Source organism: Mauremys reevesii, linkage group 7 (assembly GCF_016161935.1).
Source record: "Mauremys reevesii isolate NIE-2019 linkage group 7, ASM1616193v1, whole genome shotgun sequence".
NCBI lineage: Eukaryota > Metazoa > Chordata > Testudines > Geoemydidae > Mauremys > Mauremys reevesii.
The window spans coordinates 39,471,130-39,490,324 of NC_052629.1; the positions used below are offsets into that span (position 1 = coordinate 39,471,130).

Below are 19,195 nucleotides of genomic sequence, written 5' to 3' on the forward strand. Positions count from 1 at the left end.
TAAACCAAAGTTCAGAGGACAATATTAACTGGAATTGGGATGTAGGGATGCTGAAAAGTTGATGCATACAAAGGTAAGAAGCCTCCTTACCTCAAACTAACTGCCCCTGTCACCTCATTTCTCTTAACTTCTAGGGTAAAGCAGTGTAAAGATTACTATGAAATTCTAGGAGTGAACAGAGAGGCCTCTGATGAGGACCTGAAAAAGGCTTACCGAAAACTAGCACTGAAATTTCACCCAGATAAGAACCACGCGCCAGGTGCTACAGAAGCATTCAAAGGTAAAAACATGTTTCCTATTTCTTGAACTCAACTCCCTCACAAGCTGAAGGTCGTGTATTGGGGTGACAGTCTAACTACAACCTCACCTAAAAGATATTAAAATGATAAATGAAGGCTGATGTGTGGTGTGTTGTTGATTTCTGTGTGTGTATTAAACAAAAATAAAGAAGGGACCCTGTAAGCCAGTGGACAAACTCGCCAGCCAGGGAAGTAGAATAAAGCTCCCAAAACAACTGAGTTCATGTCCCTTTCTTCTGGGCTCATTTTATTAACAAAGGTCAAAATAATACAAACACTGGGGGAGAAAAAAGGCCTGGTCCACTTTCCACCAACTAACTGCAAAGCAAGAGGACGCATCTTTCCCTGTAAGTAGCCCTTCCTGGCTATCTCTTAGGCCTCCTGGGAGGAACTTCCCTCAGGGTCTTTCCTCAACCCTCATGTTCAGCAGACTGAGCTAGTAGAAATCCTATACCATTTTCAGCAGGCAGTTACATGATGCTAGGTCAGCGGACCCTTCTCCATCATGTATCCTTCCTGGAGACAATAACTCCCCTCAACCTTCCCGGTCTTAAAGGGACAAGCCTTGGAATGGTGGGCAGGGATGTGCATGTGCACCTAAGGACCAGCAACCTGTTTCAGACTCATTAGGTTGTGTAGAATAGGAGTGAGCGGTTTGGACAGTAACCCTTGTCTCTTATAACTGCGGGTATCAGAAAGTGCCTTAGTATAACTCTAAAATGCACACCGTTTAACTGAATTTATCATGGCAGGGACGGGAGGGAAGAGATTGGGAAAAGTGTCTGGCAGAAAACTGCCCTCTTCTGAGCTGGCATCAGAGAAACCAGTTACATAGTTTAAATTCTCCCCCCAATGAGCTTTCCAAGTAGTCCTCTAATAAGACTCCAGATTTCTCAGCAGACACATCAATATTGCAGTTAAACAAAAATATCATAAATGGAATTACAATATATAAACCGGAAATAACAAACTCAGTCATGTACCTGAACCAATTATGTAACTAACGCCAGACAAGATTTTTTTTTTTTTAATCCCCAATAACTTAAAACATAACTAAATGCAAGATCCTGATTCTCAGACCCTATGTAGACACTGAAAAGAGAAATTTTCTTAGTAAGGAGATCTATTAGGTTGTGGAATAGTTTACCAAGAGAAGCCCTGTCACTTGGAATATTTAAAACTAGACTTAAATGTAGCACTAGAAAAAGTAATATAGGGAGTAGTTCTGATTTTTAGGGATAAGGGCTAAATTACTGAACTTTCACCTCTAATTTCCATGATTCTTAACATTTTCCTTTGTATCAGAGGGGTAGCCGTGTTAGTCTGGATCTGTAAAAGCAGCAAAGAGTCCTGTGGCACCTTATAGACTAACAGACGTATTGGAGCATGAGCTTTTGTGGGTGAATACCCACTTCGTCGGATGCATTCGACGAAGTGGGTATTCACTCACAAAAGCTCATGCTCCAATACGTCTGTTAGTCTATAAGGTGCCACAGGACTCTTTGCTGCTTTTACATTTTCCTTTGTGTTAATGTTGTATCTTAATTTTATCTGTTATGTCAGTCTTAGCAGAAAGAACTAGAAAGCTTGCATTGTCAATTTTCAGGGGACTTTGCAAAGTGAGCATCAATACTCAGCAATCAATTGTGGCCCAGGTAAATACTTGGTGTCACTTTGGGAAAATCATTAGCGTTACATGAGGAATGAGTTTAGCTCATTATATTAAGGTCTGTAGAAAAAAGCAGTGTGCTAAGAAAAATAGGTTTATTTTTGTGTACATTAAATAGGTGATATCAAGTTAGCAAGCCTGACAAAACAAATGCTTGAAAAGGTGGGCTCGCTGGCTTAAAAGTCTATTTGCTAGAAAATATTCCCTCTAATACTAAGCCTTACATTTAAGTGTAGTTCTACGCTGAAAAACATCTCTAGTAAAAGTTTCCTGGGGTGCTGTGTTCATTGTGTTTCACTGATGTCATGTCAAAATGACTTGGTTTACAAATAAAATAAGTTTTTCCAACTGACAACCTTCCTAACTTATCTTAGGGCTTGTACACACTAACACTTGTGTCGGCATAACTTATGTCGCTCAGGGGTGTGAATAAGCTATCCCCCGAGTAGTGTACGTTACATCGACCTAAGCACTGGTGCAGACAGCGCTATGTCAGCAGGAGAGCTTCTCCTGCCAACTTTTTTACTGCTGGTTCTGGCCATGATTTTATTATGCCAATGGGAGCGCTCTCGCCTGTCTGCATCGAGCGTCTTCACCAGACGCGCTACAGTGGTGCAGCTGCACTGATGTAGTGCTTATAGTGTAGACTAGCACTCAGTCTTTTAGGGCCTGAGTTTTGCTATTCCGGAGGCACAGCTGGGTGTGGCCAAGGTTGTTTAGGATTCTGAGGCTGCTGGGGACCATTTTGGCCTCTAGTGTAAACTAGAGTAACCCCAAAGCTACTAATTCGTGCCTGGGCTGCAGCAGTTACTAAAGGACTGTTCAGCAGCCCAGAATAGCCATCTGCACTCTGACTCTCTCTTCTTCCCCTGTGCCACCCAGGGAACTCCCACCTGCCAGGGGAATATTTTCAGGGAGGTTGGGGTTGGCCTCCAGCTGTTTTCCTGTCCTTTTAACAGCATGAAAATGGCATAGAGGTGCCAGAACATTGCCTTGAATTGGGACCTGAGAGTCAAGTTCTATCCTTGGTGTCCTCCTCACTCATGACCACCAGTAATAAAGACTGTGCAAGCCAAATTATGTTCTTGTTGGCCCCTGTTCAAATCAGAGTGAAGCCAATGGGATTGTATAGGTGTCGTCTTCTTCTTATTATTATTCACTCCCTGTGGAGCATAAGGCGCCAACCACTTTCCTCCATTCATTTTTTTTCTTGAGTGAGACAGCAGAGTTCATCCCACTTTATTCCCATACCTTTCATTTCCTCTTCAATGGTCCTTCGCCACGTCCCCAATGGTCTACCTCTCCTCCTCCTTCCTTGTGGTGTCCATCGTAGGGCAATACGAGGGTGTCTATCAGCACCCATTCTCAACACATGCCCCAGCCACCTCCATCTTCGTTGTTTGGCTTCATCCACTATATTGTTGATGCCCGTTAATCGGCTCACTTCAACATTGGTGATACGCTGCGGCCAAGGTGTCACTGAAGGCATAATTTGACCTGCAGAGTGTTTAATACTGGTGATGTTGGGTAAGAAGAAAGCCACCAAGCTTGATTCTGAGTTTAGGATTCAGAGTAGCAGCTGTGTTAGTCTGTATCCGCAAAAAGAACAGGAGTACTTGTGGCATCTTAGAGACTAACAAATTTATTTGAACATAAGCTTTCGTGGGCTACAGCCCACTTAATCAAATGCGTAGAATGGAACAGAAATGTATATATATCTTCTTACTATATGTTCCATTTTATGCATCTGATGAAGTGGGCTGTAGCCCACGAAAGCTTATGCTCAAATAAATTTGTTAGTCTCTAAAGTGCCACAAGTACTCCTGTTCTTTTTGAGTTTAGGATGAGTTTCTAGGGACGATGGTGAGGGGAAAAAAAACTATTTTTGTTTGTAAGTTGAGTAAAATTAATGAGGCATCCGTGAGATAAACATGGAACTTCAAAATGCTACTTTTACGTGTCACTTTTTCAAAGTATCATGTCCAGTTTCAACTAACTAGCTTGTGAGTGAAATACATGAGGTTCCTATGGGGGTTGGGAAGTCTATTTTCAAGTGTATACTACTATGTTATTTGATATTAGGGTATGGAGTTTTTGTTTGTTTGTTTGTTTTTTGTTTTTGTTTTTTTTAAATGGATAGGCATAAATTGAGGAGCAAAAGTCAGAGGCAGGTGTTGTTCAGGTCTATTAATTCTTAAATCTATGACTGATAAGTGTATTGCCATTAGCAAATAGTGGGCTGAGCCTCCAGCTACCTGGGAGAGAGCTTTTATGCACTGGGTGCAGATCAAATCTGCATGTGTATGCAGACATCCACATAGTGCCTGTCATAAACCTTTCTTCAACCGTTTACTCTTCAATCCTTGAAAAGTGGCAAAAGGCAGGTTTCTTCACCAGTAATCTTAAATAATCATATTTACTGATGGCTTAGACGCAAGTTACATGTCAAAACTGCATTAAGCAAGGTGCACTTTATCCTCCATTACTGGGCTATCAACTGTCAGGTTATCAGTCATCAAAGCCATGTCTCATTGATTCTCCACTCCATTATGCCTCTGATATTAGCACTCTTGTCATAATGCCCATTAAAGCCCAGCTGTTTGGTTCCAGAGGGTGAAGGGGAAAATATGCAGGGCTCTGGAGATTTTAGTTATTTTTTTCTTTCATTGATGTATTAGCTGATGCTTTAACATTCATCTTCCCAGTGACATCTGATAAAGTGCTGTTTTGCCTTGAGACTTGTCTTAATCAGTAGTTGCAATAGCCCACATTGTCCCTTGGAGTTCCTATCACTAGCTTGGCTGACTTTGGGAAAAAAAATTTAAACCTGACCACTTTAGCTAAACTTCTGGTTTGGAGTGAGATAGCAGCAATCCATTGCAAAATACTTATTGGGAACATGACTGCTAATATCTCTTGGGTTTTAATGTCAATAAAAGTGCATACAGAAAACAAAACCCAGACCTCAGATTCTTCCATTTGAATTGCCTGCCAATGTTCCTTGCACCTTAGCTTATACTGGCATGACTTTCCCATGTAGATACGCCCTCTTGCTGCTCTGGCTACGTATGCATCAACAGGAAAGGAGGAGTTAGTTACATGAATCTATCTGAAGGAGAGAGCCTTGCAAAGCTTATATTGAAAAATCCTCCGTCAACTCCAGTACAATTAGCTTGTCTATATCCTCCTCACTCATAAGTTATCATATCACACTACATAGTTGAGGATGAGGAGAGAAAATGGACTCTTGCAGAGTCAGGGACAGAAACTCTCAGGTAGATAAGGGAGTTGACAAATGGAGGTGTGTAAAGAAAAGAAAATGCAAATATAGAAGCAAATGCAAATTTAGCAGCATTAAAGCTGCAAGTAAGCATTCTTCCAGGTTGGTTACAGTGAGGCAAGAGTGGAAGAAGAGAGTCGTGAAGAAAGGAGGTTGGGGTTTAGTTTCAGTACTTTTCCATTGTCACAATGCTGTGTAAGCTGTTCCTCTTAATTGTACCCCTCCCCTCTGGCATGTGGAAATTTCTGAGACCTGTAACCTGCATGGACAAGACCTTTACCCAGCATTTCTTTAAGATGTTTTATATGTGTGCTTTGGGCCTTTCAGTGATTTGAGCCATGTTTTTGGACAATAAACTTGGAATCGCATAATGTCATTTTAGAGTAAATTTTCCAAGTAAAGCCATGCTTCAGTATATATTTTCGCATGGCTTAAGAAGTTAATCTGAAAATTAATCCTTACAAGTAAAAAAAAAATGTACTCTGCAGAGCCAGGAACAGAAACTCGTAGGTAGATAGGGGAGACCTGAAGAAGAGCTCCGTGTCACTCAAAAGCTTGTGTCTTTCACCAGCAGCAGTTGGTCCAGTAAAAGATAGATACTACCTCACCCACCTCATCTCTCAAGTAAAAAAAACAACTCAGTAGAATGTAGAGCCAGTAATCTTGACAGTATCCTTCCAGGAATTTAGAGTTTTTGATTCATCTGGAAGGATATCTCTGTCACCCCAGGATTTGAGCAAAGTAGCACTATGTATATGGATCCTGGTTTGAGTTAATCAAGGTCTCAATCATTTTATCAAATGGCCTTGTCCTCCTCTTCTATTTGTATCCAGCCTAGAGATGCATTCCTCTAATGATCAGGGATGTTAAGTACCCTTTTAAAGAGGCTGGATAGTTGACAATTTAATCTATGTAATGGAACCTGTCAGTTTGCAGGTGCAAAACTTCAGAAGAGGGGAATATATTACCAGGAGAAATAGGCTAACCGCACTTCCTTTTTGCCAATATTTCAGCCATTGGTAATGCATATGCAGTATTGAGCAACCCCGAGAAGCGGAAGCAATATGACCAGTTTGGAGATGAGAAAGTCAACCCTTCAAGACATGGACACAGTCACACAGACTTCCACCGTGGATTCGAAGCAGATATCTCACCTGAGGATCTCTTCAACATGTTCTTTGGTGGTGGATTTCCTTCTAGTAAGCCTATCACATTTTAATCTGCTCTGTAGGAAGGGGTGGTTCCATTTGGCTATCTTTGCTGCCACTCTTGTGACAGAACAGTAATGCAGTAATGGTTTATTTGGCAGCCTGTGGTGATACTGAGAGCTGTGTTCCTCTCAACAGCTGAAGTAGATGAGAGTTCTCCTTACAAGTGACTGTCCATTACTGATGTAAACATCTCAGTTTCCTAAATGTTTAAAATTAGAGCTCTGAGAACTCAACCCACTGGACAAATAGCTTGTTGAACCAGCAGGTAGTGTCTTCAGAGCTGGAATTCTTAGGACCCTCAAATGGATTTTGCATGCTGGTCATATTCACCATTTTAAATTTGTCTTGAACATTTTTAAGTTACTTTTTGACACTAGTTTTACAAGCCTGTTTTGAGGAAGTATTAAAACCCTCATCGGAATAAACATACTAACTTTTAGGCCACTAACCATCAAGAAGAGATCTCTCACCCACATTGCTTCTTCAGCATCTGCTGTGCTGCACAACTAAGACACTTAAACTAGCAGGTATCAGTCTCCAGTTCTTTCCCCCTACTTTCCTATCTCTCCCGTCACAAAAATCAATCAAAAATATTTGTGTCTATATATATATATATATATATATATATGTCAAGGCCTCCCCCTGCTTGCCAAATCTGACCATAGTGAACTTTTAGAGACTTCTCTAGAACATGATTTAAATTTGTTCAGACTGAAATTAAATCTGTATAAATTGATCAGGGCAAGGAGTTGTCTCCCTAATTTCCTTTGTACACCATTTAATGGTCACCATTAAAATATTTACTGTTTTCCTTTTACAGGCACATAAAGTTACTGTGTTATTCCCTCTCCTAAGTAGAGGCATTACCTGAGGAATAGCACAATAACATTAAGTACTTGCAGAGGCATTTGTAAAGCTTTTACTAGTATTCATTATACTAGCTGTAATGGAATAGGTGTTTGAGTGAAGGAACCACTGAGATAACTGAGAAGGATGACTATTGGGGTTTGTTTATAATTTCTTCTTCCCCATTACCTTGTGAATTCATAAACAGGTTAATAGTAAGGCTATTTCTATTATTCAAAACTACAGCTAAGTAAAGACGACAGATGTAAGAACTCTACACTTAATTATAAAAGGGAACCATTTTTTTTCTGATCAGGAAACTAGGAAAAAATTATTTTATTTATAACTTCTTAGTTTTATAATCTAAAATTCAACACCACACAGTACTGAAGAGACTTGCACAATGTTTCCACCCACCCTGCAGTTCTCCAGTTTGGCTACACAAATAATGTGGACCATCCACCAATTACCCTTCAGGCAGGTCTGCTTGGCACTCTCCCACCTTGGGAATAAGTCTTTTCTGGTAGTAACATTGTTCAGTTTAGGACTCACCACTCATTTCCTAAATGCTTACCAGGCAGTGAATCCAAATTCTTCCTTAAAAAAAAAATCTTTTTATCATCCCTGCTGAGTTGGTGTTCACCCTCACAGCTTAGCCAACCCTGTCAGGTACATTTTTTAAAGATGCCTCCATTATTATTTTCTAGAGAAGGGGTCGGCAACCTTTCAGAAGTGGTGTGCCGAGTCTTCACTTTAACATAAGCTGATCGGTGCAAGGAAGGAGAGCAGGAGGGGTAGGAAAGCACCACGCTGGGGAAAGAAGGTGGGGAGGGGGAAGCTTGGCTGCTGGCAGGACCAAGCTTCTGCCTCCTACCCTCGCAAGAGAGAGCGGTGGGCGGGGGGGCTCAGTGGGGCCAGGACCCCGGCAGGTAGCAGCGTGCCATTAAAAATCGTGCTGCAGGTTGCCGACCCCTGTTCTAGAGTGATGCTGCAATGTCATTACTTGGTGACACCTGGCTAAAACTCCAACCAACATCACAGGGTGGCTTAGGTGAAAAGTTCTGAATTTCATTGTGATTTGTCTATGCCTAATCTGCCCATGTGTTGCATTCTTAATCAGGTAGGATGATGTGGCGTGTTCACAATTCTTTTGATCTCATCACCTGCCAGGCTAGCTGTCAGAATGTCCCAATGTTCTGGATTCTTTTAAATGGATTTCTTTTGCCCACAGGTAATGTTCACGTATACAGCAATGGCAGGATGCGATATACCTACCATCAGCGGCATGACAGACGAGAACATCAGGGTGATGTAAGTGGAGACAAGAGCAAGGGGAAAGTAAAAAGGCTTTAATGTGTGCAACCCAAAAAACAGGTTGCTGTCATAGCGATTGAATTAAATTGGCCACCTGGTTTTCCATTTTCCTAGATAAGTGGAGTGCTTTTCTATTGTAGTGTCAAGTGAGTTTATTTTTTTTCTATCAGAGTTGCCTGTTTAACTTACTTACAGTTGAATTTCCATGACTTTCATACATATGCAGATGCAGCTTATCAGACTGGGTCCCATTTACACAATGGGGAAATAAATGTCATTTTCTGTTTGGCATAGCATCATATTGAAATAAAATTAAAGCATCCGCCAAATGCAGCATGAACTGAAATTTCTTTTTTTACCTAAACACTTAATTCCAAAAGTCAGATTTCTCTTGAAACTATGAGCAGAAATTAACTGAATAGTGGAGGGTTTACCCACCTTATATGTGAGTCCTCATGACATCTACACCCATTCCTCCTTATTTTGCTACTCAGGATGTGCTGCTGGTGGCATGATGCTACAGTGTTAACTCATCAAGCCCATTTGAAGCTGTTATAATCTAAGAATGCCAGAAAAATAACCAGGGTGTTGTGATCACGATATTAGAAGGAGATGGTTAGTCAAAACAGCTGACTTATTCAATGACTTTCCTATACCCAGATGTTCTCAGGCATACTTTGTGAACCAGACCTGTTCAACGCATGAACTCTCACAAAATGCAAAACCAGAGTGATAGAGAAGGGACCTCCAGACTTGATGAAACCAAGAGACAGAAAATTTAAAGATTTAAACATCTACCAATTTTTCTTTTCTGTCCCTGACCCCTGTCTGAACGCTGAGATTTCTTGCTCCTGAATCTCAAATTACCATGCCACTACCTTTCCACTGAGCATTGGACAGGGCAGGACTTCTATAGGGCTTCTAATCTGTTCTCCTCTTTAATTAGTGAAGGAAGAGACTTTTATAGTGACAGGAGGCATTTCTGTGCCTCCTTTTGTCACAGAGGCCAAATGTGCTGCTTCTACAATGCTCCCAGCCCCGTCTGGCTAAGGAAATGAGACAGAGGGGCCATGGAGCTAACCCAGATCTCTTTCACAGCAGTGTAGAGCATTAATACAGTATTTTTTTTTAATGCTATTGGGTGTTTTTTCTTAGGTCTTTGGGGACAGATGTACTGCACTCGAGGGGAAGGAATTTAAGAGTTGAGGCAGAAAGGGACGCAAACTCATCTTGCATATCTTTGTAAAGGGGGAGCACTTTCTAAAGAATCTATCTAATGCTGTGGTACTAGTCTCTACAGACTGACATGGATATGAAATATGCATTAGCAACTGTCCTGGAAATCTTCAAATATAACAATGATATGAGTCCTTCCAAACTCCCATTCAAGACTTTTTTTTTTTTTTTCACCCCCCAAAAAACATACTGGTGATTTGGGATGTGTGGGATGGCTTTAGCACTTTCAGGTGTGCTTTCAAAGTAATACTCAGGGATTTAACCCCATGACTGCCATTACTGTTGGTGGAAATCACTGGGCAGCAAAATCCCCACAAGCTGCTTTGGCAATGTTCTCTTTACTCTTATTTTTATTTTTAAACCCCATCGAACAGTCAGTCCCGTTGCATCTTTGACTAATGCGAAACACATTTCCCACTCACATCAGAGGGATCAAGGGAACAGTATGATTGGGTTTGCAAGGGAGGGTGAGATGCTAAATAGTCTTATGCATGTAAACATATTGATGACATTCCATTGTATATTTCTGTTCCCCCTCAGGGTGGCCTTGGGTTGTTTGTCCAGCTGATGCCTATTCTCATCCTGATAATTGTTTCAGCTCTCAGCCAGATGATGGTCTCCAGCCCACCTTACAGTTTGAGCCACAGGCCGTTAGTACCCATAACTCTCATATATATTTAGCTTGGGGGTGGGCTGGGAGCAGGGGGAGCAATTGGAAACAAGAATTGGTTGGGATCTTTGTGTTTTATTTTCACTTTTTGGTATGTTTTCTTGCCTTGCCTTTCCTAATGTTCCTCTTGCTTTCACATGCCCCATAACATTATGTAACACCTGGAATTGTTGAGAAGGATGACTTGGAGATCTGCCAGCACCCATTATCGCAGCCAAGAGTGCTAGTTCAATGAGCAAAAATAAACCTCTTTAATCCTATTTTTCTTCTTTGAGTGGCTCTGTATATTCCCTCTTATGGATATTGTGGCACCTCATGGTGCCTAACAATAGAACCTTCTCCAAGAAGCAGCCATTAGAGCACTTACGCGCCCCCTCCTACCTCTCCTGTTGGTGTCTCTGAATGTTCTGAGGATAAGGTTATATAAGAAGGTGCAGTGCCCTCTACCATCTCAGTTCCTTCCATCTGCTATGCCAGATGGACATGAACTACTTCAGTCCATTCGGATCCATATTTTTTTTCCATTCTTGCTGTCATGATAATTTCGTTAAGTGATAAATGTAGATAGTTTAGTTATTTAGTAGCCCAGTTCTGAGTTATATTAGGACTGAAGAAAAAGAAGCTGGGATTCAAGAAATGTTCTTCATGCTTGGCTGTCTTCCTGGCCTCGAACAGCCACGTTAGGAGACTGAAATGCCTGGTGGCATGTGTCTGAATTGTATTGCTTGTCTAACTTTAGGTTATAGGCTCCTTGGGTCGTGTTATTCCTCTGATTTCTACAGTACCAGGCAGACTCAGGAAGGTCATCAAATGATAAATACTACGATTATCTTCACATGTGCCCAAAATGTAGTCTCCTTTCTTGACATAACACACAGGCATGGGGCTCAAGCTTGTGAAGAACCTAAGGCTCTGTTTTGAGTGGCAAGAAGGGTGTGCTTAGGTTCCCCTTTTTTCAAATTACATTAAGCTAAACAAGAACAAGGCACTCCTGTTCTGAAATAAGTGTGCCCACACATGAAGTTAATCAGGAACAACTCCATGTTTAGACAAGCCCTTACTTCGCATATCTAGGTGAACCTATTGAGGAATGTATCTGTACATCGATGCTGTCTGAAGTGTCTGGTCAGTGAATCAGAAGAGAATACCCTTTTGGAGGTATTCTCTGTCCTGGCGCTGTCTTGAATAAAGAGGGAAGGAATTGGGGAGGAGGAGGATATGGGGAAAGGGGAGCCTACCTCCTTTCCTGCAGCAATAGTGGATGCTGCAGCATGTTGCTAGGTAGAGCAATGTGCCACTCTTGGGGTTAGCAGTAATCTGCAGTGAGAGGATCTGAGGGTCTGGATTCATCAAGCAGACAGTCTTATTGAGCAAGCTGACCTATATTTTGACTTCGTTCTGTGAACAAATATAGTTCTAAAATACTGGTTTGTCTTAGTCTTCAGCTCGAGATCCATCAGCTTCAGAGATTCATAACCAGACACACACAGCATCTTTGGGGCACATCCTGAAGGAGAAAGGCCCTGTGTTTGGGAAGGAAGTAACAAAAAGTATTTCAAACACTAGCTGCTGAGGAGCTGTTGAAGATTGTAATGAGCACTTAATTCTAAAACATGTATGGAGTCCTCTGGCAGTCAACACCCAAGATACCCCAGTGTTCTAAAGCACACCCATGTAGCTCAGGGAAGAATTGATTGGTTGGCTAGGTAGGTCTTATTTCCACCTGATAGAATGTTCCACTATGTCCATTCCACCAGAGATAAAACTCTCCTTACCAAAACTGCAAGTGTACAGGAAGGATATGTCCTTTAATAGATTAATAATGCATATTAGCTGTTGCTTGTCCAAAATTTTCTACTTTGTGTGTGAATAACATTTACTATTTTGGCTTTTCTCCCTGGATTAGGTCTGTGGGTCACATACACAGGAGAGTGACAGAGCACTTGAAAGTAGCTTACTATGTAGCTGAGAACTTTGCAGAAGAGTACACTGGTACAAACCTGAAAAATGTTGAGAGGAGTGTGGAAGACGATTACATTGCAAACCTTAGAAATAACTGCTGGAAGGAAAAGCAACAGAGTGAGTGGCATGGTGGGAGGAATGGAAACTTTCTGAGGCCACTTTCTTAAGTCTGATTTGTTTTAGAAAAAAGTCCTTGATTAGGAACTGAGATACATCTCTGATAGCTCAATCATAATTTCATTGCTGTGTAGAACCTGAGGCAGCCCATCAGCTCTGTGTCTGCAATGGTTTGACAAATCGGTCACCTCTGTCCCATATAATTTTTTTAAACAATAATATTATAGAAATGATCAGTGTAGCAGCTCCATTCTGTGGAGCTCCTTTGCCATGTCAGTGGGATATGAACAGAATTCTCTGATTTCCTGAGGGATCAGGAAGGTAGGGCCAGGAGACTCTCAGGAGTTTCCTGATGTTTCCTTATTGCCCTAGGGTTATTGTGTCATCTTAGAACAAAGTGATTTAGTGCTTACGAAGCGTATATCTTTACAGCCCCGTTCTGTCTAACGAGCCATATCAGAGAGTCTACAAGGTGAAAAATGGAATCCTCTTCATTTTCAAGTTGTTGGGGTTTTTTATGACTGTTTAACTCTCAAGGTTTATCATCAAAGATAACATTTTATTGACTCCAGGGGCGGCTCCAGGCTCCAGCACGCCAAGCGCGTGCTTGGGGCGGCACGCCGCGGGGGGCGCTCTGCGGGAGGTCCACGGGAGCCGCGGGACCGGCGACCGGCAGAGCGCCCCCCGCCGCGTGCCTCCCTGCTTGGGGCGGTGAAATGGCTAGAGCCGCCCCTGATTGACTCCATCCTTATTGGCCCCTTTCTCAGATGACTGTATGATAGATGATTACAGCTGCTTTGAACTAATGCCCAGTTTGGGATTTGTGTGCAAATATATTGGCATTGTTGTTTGTATGGGATAAAGAGATTCCAAAGTTTTCTTGGATCCCCACAACATGCAAACTATCTTTCTGACCAAGAAATGCTGAATGTGACACCCTGACATTGCTATTCTGAGTCAGCCAAAGTTGTTGCTGCAGAGCGATGCAATAGACCAAGCTAGAGTGATGAACGCTGATCCACCATATTTCTTCTTTCCCACACTACCACGCTACCCCTTATGTTACTCATTTAATTCACACTAGGGCTACTTCCAGTTCCCAGCACATATCTAAAACTTCCCTTAGGATGAGTCATTGAAAGCCTGCTGATAAAGATCACTTTGTTCTGTTCCAAAGGACATGAGGTATTCCCTACCCTCTCAGTGTACTTCATCTGGCCTTGAAGAACTTGAGGCCAGATCCTTTTCCAGTTGAAATCAATAGGATGTTGAGGAGTTGATACATCACACTTCACATCTTGGTGAATTATTGTTTTTAATGTTGGAATTTTTCCTTTTCAGAGGAAGGCTTACTTTATCGAGCACGTTACTTTGGAGATTCAGATCTGTATCAAAGAGCACAGAGGATGGGCACCCCAAGCTGTAGCAGACTGTCGGAAGTTCAAGCCTCCATGCATGGATAGTCACTACTAGACCACTCAGCGGAGGTCTAAGTATGAGCTGGTGATTTTCCTGTGACACTGAAGCATGACACATCAATGATTTTCATACTTATTTAAATCTCTGAGATCTAGATCTTCATGTGTCTCTCCTTTCAATGTGCATGTGTAACAAGGAGAAAGCATAACCCTCTGTCAAGCATATACACCTTCACTGGGATGATTGGTTTAATTTGCATGCCAGCACCTCAAATGCTCTTCCAGTTCACATCTGTTTCTTAGCATTGCTGGTGTCAGCTCTCTGGGAGCAAAGTGAAAGGCCTGGGCATGTTTGCGAGTCAACTGAGTTCTTGTCAAGCATCCATTTGAGACAATGTCACTTTTTGCTTTGTCTGGTCAGAAGTTGTTCCCCTTATCAAACATTTATCAGATTGGGCAACTGGCAGTCACATTTCTATAGCCAGTTTTTGTTGCTCTGTTGCCTATTTTATTGTACCAGAGCACTTGAAGAAATATGATCCCAGGGAAGAGATTTCTGTAAGATAGCTGTTTCTTGTCCCTCTGTCGTCTTCCCTAGACACTCAGTGAAACCCTACCAAACTCTCACTGGATGCAGCAGGTTGTAGAGGTAACTCACTTCATTGAACTGGGGATCAGGGAGAGGCCAGCTGTGAGTGCTGGAGACTCATGGTGTCTTCACAGCACAATAGCATGGTAAACCTGATGAATCGGAGTGATGTGGTGGCAGTTCAAATGGCATAAATGAAAGTAGCACTAAATTACTCAAAGGAGGACTGTGCAAATACATTAAAATTTGGCCCAGGGTTGGAGTCTCTTCTCTCTGTCATTATTAGGTCTGATTTTTTGCAAAGGCAGGAGGCTTCACCTATCAGCAACTAACAGGATGAATGTAAAACACAGAGGCTTTCCCCATCTCTCACAAATTTAATTAAAAACAGGGGCTTGTTAGAGGGGAACAAATTGAGACTTTGCACCATATTTTTAGATGCACGCACACCCATTACACCTTAGTTATCTTGTATGTCAGACATCTGGTCACCTAAGTTGCGTACCCAAGTAAGTTAGGAGGGCTAGGGTTGGGTTTTTTGTTTTGTTTTTTTTGGCAGGTGGCACACATTTGAAAATTTCGTCCTTAATGTCAGTTCTGAACTCGGGTGTCTGCCATTTTTGAGTGTCTTGCATTTGGGAGTGTCTTGCATTTGGGATGATTTTATTTATTTATTTATTTTTGGTATGTCCTGTACCTTGTTTTGATAACTGTTCCTCTTATTAAATGGAAATATTTTAATTAACTTTGTCACTCTCTCTCTCTAACTCAGCATATCTCTGTGTACCCAGGGTCTAATGAAGAGCATAGCTGTAAAACAAAGAACTACTTTAGCATTTTTTCAATTAGACGTGTTACCTATAATTTGGGGAGGTGGGTGGGAAAGCTGTTTTGTCTTAAATGGTTATCATGGATTGGAGACTGACACAGTTACCACTTCTATTCCCAGACTCTTGAAATGCCTGAAGACTTTTGGCGAAGTGCACTGAGCCAAGGTGACAGACTTTATATTTAAAGAATCAAACCTTAAATTAAAATGGAATTGGAGAATTAGCAACGCACAACTGCCCTCTCTCTTCTCTCTCTCTCTGTCTCCAACGTTAGATGCAGCAGGCAGCAGTTAGGAAATAAAGCTGCCTGGCTTCTCCCTTCTTTCCAACACCACTAGAGTGCGACAGTCTAGTCTCTCCTAGGATACAGCAACCATGAGAACAAGTATAGAGTATAAAAAACAAACTGCAGCAAGCCATGAAGCAGGAGACCCTTCCATGATTGCACTGGTCACTTCGAACAGAGAGAGAAATTGGAAGATTTTTTTAGGACTAAAAACCAATTAATAAGAAAAGAATCTATCTATTTAGAATTAATTTATAGCTATATGTATGTTGTACTTTTAAACTATGCAGGGATTGGATTAAATTATTTAGTTTTCTGCCCAATTTAATAAACTGTAAAGTGTGAACTCTAACCTGTGTCGGGGGGCTGTCCAGCCCTGCAGACCTATCCAATTTCAGGTTGTCATTTGATGATACTTTGCATTTATTTTATTTTTTTTATTTTGTTGAGGATAATACAATTTTGTGACTGAGTTTTTTTTTTATAAAAGAATCTCTAAATCTGTAGAAAGAAGATTTTCTTAAAATTGACCAGACTCCTGATTTGTTTTTGCTATATTGATTTAATTGGTGGCAGTCAACAGTGCTGGATTCTTGTACAGCAAGGAGAGGATTGTCATAAATGGTCTTAGCTCATCAGTGTTCAGCTGGTTTATGTGTGTGTGTAACTTTTTTTTTTCCAGAGTCTGCTTTATTTCTGCCTTGTAATCAGTTTGCAGCATTAGTTCTGTAAACAGGGCCTGCCACGAGCTATATCCTTTTGTTCTTCTCTTTCCTAAACTCAGAGTTCCTCATCCAGCAGACTGCTAACTGTAATATGGCTGTTACCTTGCCATAACACTGCTGATGTTTCAACCTGTATTGACATCCCAAAAAAAGAGTTTTTGATTCTGGTGCAAGAAGTTTTGATGGGGAGATCAGAAAGAGGGGTCTGGTTAATCTTCAGTTGCTTAATTGGGCTTTGACGCATCTGATACTAGATCACACTACGTTTTACCCATTTTATAGCAATGGTTTTGCCCATCATGCATTTTAGAAGAAGAAATGATGCTGCTAAAAGCCTTGGGTTTACCTGCTTGAGCAAGCAGGACCTGGATTAGAGCAACAGGATAGCGCTCAAGGTTATTCTAAACCCAGTGTATCTCTTTGACATATGAAGTGAGAGAGGCAAAAGTTGAATGAGCTAAATTACCATTAATGGCATAAACTGGATTCTTCTCTACCCTGATGTTAATTTTTGCCTGAAGACATTTCCTATACGAACAGTTTTCAGAGTTCCCTTATGGTGAAATTTATCAAAATAGCAGTGGCTGCCAAGTAAGATGGTAAGGGGCTGGGAGAAAAGTGAAAGGCCAGATGGTTTTATTTCTGTTTGTTGTTTGAAATTGACCAGCTCTATTTTTTAACTGGATATTTATGTAGCAAAATGGTTCTGAGCCCTCCTGTTCATTGCAAGCCTTACTATCCACTACTGTGATGTATCTGATCTGATTTTGAGTTTTAAAAGAGATCCCCCAGGTCTTTGGAGAGGGGTATGGTGGAAATAAAATATTTTGGAATAAATGCTGTTTACAGAGGCACAAGAGCTACCCAGCATTAAGAGATGTTGGATGGGAAATGTGAGACAACTCATGTTTGCAAAAGGTGCTGACATCTTTCAAAATGGCACTCCTGCTCCAGTGCCCATCCAACCAAATCTTTTGATTTCTCAAGTAGATATCCATGGATGGTAAGTGCTATGTGCAATAAAGCATAGATCCTAAAGGATACTCACAGAATCTGTATTTCTTGATTTAGAATTAATTATACAATTGTACATCTATAAATAAATGTTTATTATGTGAGAGACTCTGACTGTGTTTGTGCCACTCAGGGTCTGCTGTGTTGTGTGCTGACAAATAATTAGTGGGGAAACAAGTCAGAGAATGAGGACCGTGAGAACAGTTACAATTTCTGACATGTCGTCTGTGAAACTGAGGACTGCACCCTAACGATGAATTATGCTGAGTGGATGCAGGACCTTTTTTCTGCTGTACACACTGCTGCCTTCCAAGGCTGGCAAAGTCCATTTGTCAGTGACATTGGGGATTAAGCATTCTGCAGGCACAAACAGCATGAGCTGGAGAGCTTTCTAGTATTGTGTGTGGAAAGCTACTCTATACTAAAAATTAGAATTTAAATCATCCGATCTATCTTGTTTGTGGGGAATTATGCTGTAAATTTGAATATGCCAGTTTTCCATACAAAGTCCAGTTCTGCCATTAGCAATTTAATCCTCCCTCAATGGTTTTCGGTTTGTGATAAATGTGGTTTTAAAAAACAAAAAAAAACACCATGTAGATTCCCCAAAAGGAGCCAGAAATTTGTGAATATTAAGTCAAGATGGAATATTTAAAGATCAGGATTGAGATTTTCAAAGCTGACTCTGGGATTTAGACACAACTACCATTAACTTCAATGAGAATTGGGTGTTCAGATTCCATAGTTGGCTTTGAAAATCTCAACCCAGAGCTCCTATAAGTTGCGAAGGGAAAGGTATGACCTTTGGTAGAGAAGGGACCATTGTAGTTCTGTGTTATAACTTGTTTCAACCCTGAGCCACCCATTACAGTATCTTGCTGCTGAAGGACTAGTTAGTTTGCAGGAGAAGAAACTCCCTCAGTAAGATACTGCTCTTTTGCCTTGGGCTACAGCATTTTACTAGTGCTATTATATTGAGTAACAGTGAGCACTTTAAAGAACAAATATTTAATTACCAGCAGTTCAGCAATCATGAACAACCTGACAATAACAAAGCAGTACCACTATATGATAGAGGAAAACTAATTCATTAAGGAAAGACTCATTAGTTTCACACTTTCAAGGAGCAATTCTAAACTAGGAATTTTTTTTATAAGAAGAATACTTTGACCTGACCTCTTGCAACAGAATGACACCTCTGATGATGATTTTTTTCAAACATTACAGATAGGCCCAAGGAGTCAAAATCACTCCTAGCATAACTCCATTAACTTCACCGGAATTACACCAGGAACAATTTGATCCACAGTAAAGCAATAAGTGGAATGTGGTTATATGGAACTGTAGTAGTGGACACTGCATCATTTGCACAACTCTGAGAGCTCCCATTCTACAAAAGATGGGATTTACTCCCTTTCTGTTTGTACAAGAAGAAAAAACGGCCCTGTTCTCTTAAAATGTTGTTCCCTTGTTTAAAGCCTTTAGGATCTACATAGGAAAATTGAAATTGCAGGTTACTGAAATGCTGTTAACTGACATACCAGCACAGTGTTCCCAACTAATCAGAACATAATCAACTGAGTGATTTAAAAATAATGAATAGTATCCTGTGAAATGTTTGCATTTGTGCAGACATATTGGTGCTCATGGGCCTGACCTAGCTTCCACTGAAATCGATAGGTGTCTGTCTATCGACTTCAGAGGGAGTTGGATCAGGCCCTAACTCCTT

General features: G+C 41.1%; 1 protein-coding gene across 5 annotated transcripts in view; it reads left to right on the forward strand.

Annotated features, from left to right (window-relative positions):
- Positions 1-17,577, forward strand: part of DNAJB12 (DnaJ heat shock protein family (Hsp40) member B12) — a 28,236-nt gene extending 10,659 nt beyond the window's left edge. For 2 of the 5 annotated variants that reach the window (XM_039482948.1, XM_039482950.1), the window contains exons 3-9: positions 135-280; positions 6,262-6,447; positions 8,537-8,616; positions 10,396-10,505; positions 12,432-12,604; positions 13,946-14,097; positions 15,561-17,577. In XM_039482948.1, the coding sequence (XP_039338882.1) occupies positions 135-280; positions 6,262-6,447; positions 8,537-8,616; positions 10,396-10,505; positions 12,432-12,604; positions 13,946-14,067 (817 nt within the window). In that variant the 3' untranslated portion in view covers positions 14,068-14,097; positions 15,561-17,577. Of the gene's footprint in view, positions 1-134; positions 281-6,261; positions 6,448-8,536; positions 8,617-10,395; positions 10,506-12,431; positions 12,605-13,945; positions 14,108-15,560 lie in introns of all 5 variants that reach the window. The other 3 variants (XR_005583202.1, XR_005583201.1, XM_039482949.1) reach the window with 3 other exon arrangements.
- The last annotated feature ends 1,618 nt before the right edge of the window (positions 17,578-19,195 follow it).